This window comes from Mercurialis annua, linkage group LG3, assembly GCF_937616625.2.
Source record: "Mercurialis annua linkage group LG3, ddMerAnnu1.2, whole genome shotgun sequence".
Lineage (NCBI taxonomy): Eukaryota > Viridiplantae > Streptophyta > Magnoliopsida > Malpighiales > Euphorbiaceae > Mercurialis > Mercurialis annua.
In genome coordinates, this window is record NC_065572.1 from 70,134,234 (window position 1) to 70,140,595 (window position 6,362).

The window sequence follows — 6,362 nt, forward strand, 5'->3', positions numbered from 1 at the left end:
AGTATTTTTTTTTTATTTCTATGTTGCTGTTGAATTAGCGACTAAAATTAATATTAGAATATTGAAACAATCATTAACTGGAAAAAAAAAGTTAGGTTGCTTAATAAAATAATTTAATCCTAAGCCATTATAAAAGAAAAAAAAAGTATAGGCCAACTTAAAATTTAAAAAAAAAATACACTATTACATAAATAAAAAAATACGAAGCTTAATTTTTTTTTTTTGAAACAGCTTAATTATTTAACAGCACTACACTTAAATAAATATATAAAAATATTTAACATAAAGCATTCCCATCTTTGGACTTACCACAGTTTGGGCCAGAATTCAAGCAGGCCCAACTATGGGATTGACATCAAAGATTTTCAGCGATAAGGAATTAAAATAGGAAAAAAAAAACTAGAAGAAGAAATTCATGAAAAGGATTTGGCAGATTGCTCAAGTGAAACCAGAAAATCGTTTCTTCTTATCACAATTGCATAACATAAGCATAAAGCAATACAACCAAACATCACTCTATGTGCATATACGTGTTCTATCCTCTACATGCAAAATTTGTACGTGGCAAACCAGTCGCAATTATCATCATCTTCTTATTATAATGTCTTCAGCAGGAAACGATCTAGTCAAACAATTAAACCATGGATTTGATAAATATGTTCATGAACATAGTGTTTCCACCTCTATCCATATTCGCACTACTGTTCGTTCTGCCACCTTACCTCTTTTTCAAGTATCTTCATACTGCAATAAGAACAGTGTTCAGTGAAGATGTTGCAGGAAAAGTAGTCCTCATCGCCGGAGCATCGTCCGGTATCGGCGAGGTTATATTAGTGCCTAAAGCAATGATTGAGCTAATTTATTGCATGTATATTATGATCTTACGTTGATATTGATTTATTTTTTATTCTGAAAGCATTTGGCTTACGAGTATGCAAGGAGGAGAGCTTGCTTAGCACTTGTAGCAAGAAGAGAGAACCGTCTCGAGCAAGTTGCTGCCATTGCTAAGGAGCTTGGAGCTCTGGATGTAATCTTTATCCCTGGAGATGTTAGTAAAATTGAAGATTGTGAAGGATTTGTTAATGCAACGGTCAGGCACTTTGGTCGATGTAAGCAGACACAAAATTCCAGCGATTTTTTTTTTTTTTTGCTTGAAATTTTTGTCTATTCTTGATGGTTTGTGCGAACAGTGGATCATCTCGTGACGAACGCTGGAATTGCTCCGGTGAGCATGTTTGAACAAATTCCTGATATAACCAAAATGGCTCCGGCTATGGTAATAAGTACTCTTCAACTTGATCCCTTCTATTTTTTCTATTTAAGAAAGCTATTCTGAGACAATGTTCCATTTTTGAATAGCCGTAAAATAAACATGTAACAGTAAGAATGAGATATGACATCTTTTCCATGAATTGTATAGGATATAAACTTCTGGGGTTCAGTCTATAGCTCGCATTTTGCAATTCCTCATTTAAAAAGGAGCAGAGGGAAGATCATAGTAGTTGGTTCATGTGCTTCATGGCTAACTCCCCCGAGAATGGGCATTTACAATGTATGATATCACATCAGATTCGTATGTAATACATTTTTCGTGCTGTTTTAACTGTAAACTGTAATTAACTCGGATTTATGATGGGTTTTAGGCAAGTAAAGCAGCATTGGTCAACATGTACGAGACACTGAGGATAGAATTGGGATCAGAAATTGGAATAACTATTGTTAATCCCGGACTAATTAAATCCGAAATGACTGAAGGAAAATTCCTTAACCAGCAAGGGCGACTGGAAATGGACAAGGAAATGAGAGATGTAAGCTTGTAATAAAATGTTCATTTGAGCTGTACCTTTTAAATTATGTAAATCTAACGTAATTTGGACAATCTGCAAATAGGTTGAAATAAGTGTGATGCCATTAGAGTCGACAATGGAGTGTGCGAAAGCAATTGTGAGGGCTACATGCCGTGGAGATAAATACTTGACAGAACCAGCTTGGTACCGTGCAATGTTATATTTTAAAGTGTTCTTACCTGATGTACAACAGTGGAGCAACCGCTTCTTTTTGATCCCTAGACCCGGCCACTCGGACAGAGATACAATAAGCAAGAAACTCCTTGATGTGCTAAGAGAGATAAAAGGGTTTCTAACGCCAAATATAGATACTGTGGAATTTGCGGAATATCTAACACCACATAATGGAGATTTCCTGCATCATGCAGATTAAGAAAGTTGGTGGCAATGTGTATGTACAAGTTGCAAATCTGTATCAAGTTATAAATACATAAGGGTGTTTGCCATAATAAACTACTGTATTGAAACTTTTGAACAAATGGTTAGCCTCTTTCCTTTTCGGTATGCCTGATGGTGATATTGCAAGAGCAGGTATACTAATCTGTGATGTGTTTGTTTTTATGTCAACTAAACAAAGATGCAAATTGCTCGAACTTCTATTTTGTTCGCTTCGCAATTGCTTTCTCCTATTGCAAATGACCTGAATCATTGCACGTGTCTATCACTGATGAACAAGTATGTTCTGTAATACCTTATACTTGAAGCTGAAGGCCGGGCATAGCTTTAACATTTCTCTCGTCAGTTCAAGTTTTCGTTCCCGCGTTTATGCCAGTTTTTGTGCCCGCGCATAATAAAGATCCGCAGATCTGGATGCAAAGAATGAAGAATCTTCCTCCTTAAAAAGATCCGTAAACAATTCATCACGATCAACAGTCTTTGAAACTTCATTCAGATACATAAAACATCAACTGCGGTCAGGATCATGGTGAAATGTCGATAGGATCTGAGGATGGTCTATAGTGTGTCTGAGCAGGAGCCGAAGACTTCAGTCTTGTAATAAGCAACCAGGCATCTGAAGCAGGACAGCCTTGGTTCATCTCAATGGCAACTGGAAGAGCAGAGATTCGGTTCATCTCTAAAATTATTATCCCCTAGACCAAAGAAATTTTCACATTATAGATAACACTGATGGTGTCCGTCTTTAGTTCAAATGAATTCTATCAAACTTTGCAAAAAATTTACAAATGAATATAATAATATTAATTTACTTTAAAATTTACTTAGTAATTCTATTTTTCAAATTTTGTAGAATTAATTACCTCAAAGTTCACCAAGAATATTTGGAAATTTTTTAGCCTCTCCTTCATATCACCAACTCTCTTCGCATCTGAAGACGAAAGAGCATCGTTAACCTCCTCAGGAGAATGACCTATTCCCTTCTGTACCACCTGACAAGTAAAACGACTATTCGATGTGTTACATTTAACAATGAACAAGTAACACAAGTGTTTTAGCTTAAACTCACGTTATGATCAATTAATATCTCAGAAATAAGGCTGCCATCATCAACATAAACTTGAAGCTCATATGTCGTCCTCAGCTTAAATTTAAATTCCTTTACACCAGTCAATAAGCACTGCAAAGTTTGTTTGATATTAGAAACTAATTTAAGATCTAAAAAAAGCACAAACATGACATCAAAACACATAGTTCAAAGTACATATATACTCTCGAAAATGCAATTTTACATGTGTGAAAAGCGCACAGAGAGATGGAGAGCTACAAACCTTTATTTTTCCTTGAACAGAGGATGATCTTTCCTCCATTGCAGCCCACTTAGCTGACAGGCTTGCTAAGTATGTAAAAGGCTTTTCTCGATCTCCAGTCAGTATGATAGGGTGTTCTTCGTCAAGCATATGTGCATCCTCGTGATCTGATAAAACATTATAATGCTGGTCTGTAATGGTATTTCCCCTATCAAACGATGCATCAATATGCATCTCTTCATCATTAAAAATAACACTTGATGATGAACTAGGCTTGGTGTCTACTGAGCTCATTGGAGCAGCGAACTCTTCTGTAGTCCTTTGACTAATTCCATTGCCAGGTGCCACCACATCAGCACCTACAAACATAAATACGGGGGAAAGAAATCCCAAAAATGTCAGTCCTATTTCAAGCTTGAAAAGTAAATGTAAAAATTTATAAGAATTAGTCATCCAACTCACATTCAACAATCAGAAAAAGCTTACTGATAAAAAAATTAGAGAAATTTGCCTCAATGCTCATGTTTATAAGAGAAAGAAAAATGAAAATGTGAAAGGGAAATGTTATTTCATTAGCATTTCCAAGTATTTGTTTCTTTCCCTTTCTCCATTTTCAAAGCATGAGCAAACAAAAATCCCAAGATTGTCTTCTACATTACAATGTTAATCACCTCTCCACACTCTTCTTGAAGATGGCACTTCTATATGAAGTAATATAGATCAAATTGCAACAAGAAGGAAAAGAGAGAAAGCCCAACCTTGGTCCTCTGCCTGCAAGGGAGCTGCACATTGGAATGTGGAACTATTTCTGGGTCCAGGAACATTAGAACTATTGGACTGTCCATGAACATTAACAGAACTGTAGGTGTGTACATTAATATTAACAGAACTACTGGTGCGTCCATGATCATTAATAGTACTGCCACCACGGGTGATAGAAGTAGCAGAGTGATTAGTGCAACCAAAGGCATCAGCAGCACTACCGGTATTTCCAACAGGACTAACACCATCGCGGGGCCATGCAGCGAGAGTTGCTCTAGTTGTTAAAGGAGGAACCACTCCACTCCTTGTTCTGTAGAACAACAGAGGGGGAAAGAAATGAAGTAAAGATACCAGCATTTTTTAGAAGTTACCAATGGAGTAATTATATTAGAAAGATTACAAGTTACAGCCAATGGGAATTAGAAGCTGGTTGTTCCAACAGATATTATAGCAGAAACATCCTACGATCACGACTTATGCAACTTAATAATCAATCCTGGTTTACCAATTTTGACATTAAAAAAATGTGGTGTAATCAAGCATGAATCATGTAGTTCCATTTCTTGATCAAAAGCATTATAATGGAATTTTTCCAATTGTAGAAACAACAAATACTTCCACAGATTTGGACCATCCACTATAACACGCCAAAACAGATTTTAGAAGCTATAGTTAACAATATGATGCGACAATCTTATGGAGAGCGGAATAGAATGCAAAGAAGTTGAAACTTCAAGACAATGTTCTTAATATATCAAAGACATTTAAAATATACCTTCTTCCTCTAGGCGGTTTATTTACTTCTTCCACAAGACGTTGACGTGCTTCTTCCAAATGGTCAACCATCCCTCCTAGAACTTCTACAGCTTCAGGAACCAACATCAGAAGCCCATGACGTATATGTACATTAAAAATGACAACCTGTATTTTAAAAGTATAATGGTTCACAAATTTGCTGCTGAAAACAACATCTATACTTAAAATAACCTTATAATATGGCATATTACATGACATCAAAATACTATTTTGTTCTCAACAAGGCATTCAATGACCTTCCATTCACATTAAGAACAAAACACATGCCAGGCTTCTAGTAAAATTGTAAGACAACTTCAGCAAACACACACAACGACTAAAGGCTAACATGCTCTAACGAGTAGTTAATTAAAGAGACTCAAATTTCGAAAATCCGATGATAGTGAGTGAAGAAGCAACCTTCAGTCCTGCAGGGGCTAGGACTTGGAGATCCTTAATAGGCCTGTATTCCATACCGAAAATGTGTTGAACGCCATCGGTCATAGATAGCTTAAGGCACCTCTTGATCCCTGTAGCAGCATCCTGGAACCTGCCTTTGAGTGGACAACTAATGTTAACAATCTCATCAACCTGTTAATAAACGACTCAATGTAAGCAAAATTACACTCATCACTACCTAATTAATAAACTGCAGAAGTGAAAAATTGAGTTAGATATACCTGTAAAATGAAAGGTCCGGCGAGGTTAACAAGATGCATAGAGTCAACATTTGGAGGAAGCAGACCGCCGCCGGAATAATTCATGTCGGAAAACAAAAATTGTTGAAAACAAAGCTTTGCTTTAGCTTCAACATCTAAATTTTGGATAGAGTTCCCGTCAAGTTGACCTAGACAAGAATCTAACCACTCTCTCTTCAATTTCAATCCCAACCTCAACAGATGATCACTAATCGGACAATCGGAGAAGTGTCTCACCGGAGGAGGAGGAGGAGGAACTGGTCGTTCCTCCGTCGGAGGATGAGGAGGAGGTACTTGTTGTTGCTCCGGTGGGGGAGAGGGAGACGAGAGGTTGTCGGCGACGTCGATGAAAATATCATCCTCGTCGTCGGAGATAGTGACAGGTTCGGCGGGGAGGGTGCAGTTAGGGTTAGGGTTTGGAGGGTTGAAATGGAGTTCATTTTGATGATCTCGTTCTTCTTCTTCATCGTCATCAGAATAAGAGTTAAGGCGGAGGCGTCTCCTTTGCATTTTTTTATGCTAGTAGTGTCAGTGCTATGCAATTCTTTCGGGGG

At 37.2% G+C, this 6,362-nt stretch overlaps 2 protein-coding genes across 4 annotated transcripts; one reads left to right on the forward strand and one right to left on the reverse strand.

The window, feature by feature from the left end:
- Positions 1-398: 398 nt before the first annotated feature.
- LOC126671002 (11-beta-hydroxysteroid dehydrogenase A-like) lies at positions 399-2,351 on the forward strand. Its single transcript, XM_050364691.2, has 6 exons — positions 399-824; positions 917-1,109; positions 1,191-1,276; positions 1,421-1,552; positions 1,644-1,808; positions 1,891-2,351. The coding sequence occupies exons 1-6, from the start codon at positions 642-644 to the stop codon at positions 2,218-2,220; spliced, it is 1,089 nt and encodes a 362-aa protein (XP_050220648.1). The 5' UTR covers positions 399-641; the 3' UTR covers positions 2,221-2,351.
- On the reverse strand, positions 1,888-6,362 carry LOC126671000 (recQ-mediated genome instability protein 1). 3 transcript variants are annotated; one of them, XR_007638900.2, is made up of 9 exons: positions 5,791-6,362; positions 5,531-5,701; positions 5,091-5,236; positions 4,312-4,625; positions 3,575-3,912; positions 3,313-3,423; positions 3,107-3,235; positions 2,539-2,938; positions 1,888-2,202 (listed from the first exon to the last, which is right to left on the reverse strand). XR_007638900.2 is itself a non-coding variant. In XM_050364689.2 (8 exons), exons 1-8 carry the CDS (start codon positions 6,316-6,318, stop codon positions 2,768-2,770), a joined length of 1,908 nt encoding a protein of 635 aa, XP_050220646.1. In that variant the 5' UTR covers positions 6,319-6,362; the 3' UTR covers positions 1,888-2,767. The 3 variants fall into 3 exon arrangements, 2 of the variants coding, with proteins under 2 accessions (XP_050220646.1, XP_050220647.1); XM_050364689.2 differs by having other exon boundaries at positions 1,888-2,938; XM_050364690.2 differs by lacking the exons at positions 1,888-2,202; positions 2,539-2,938 and having other exon boundaries at positions 3,113-3,251.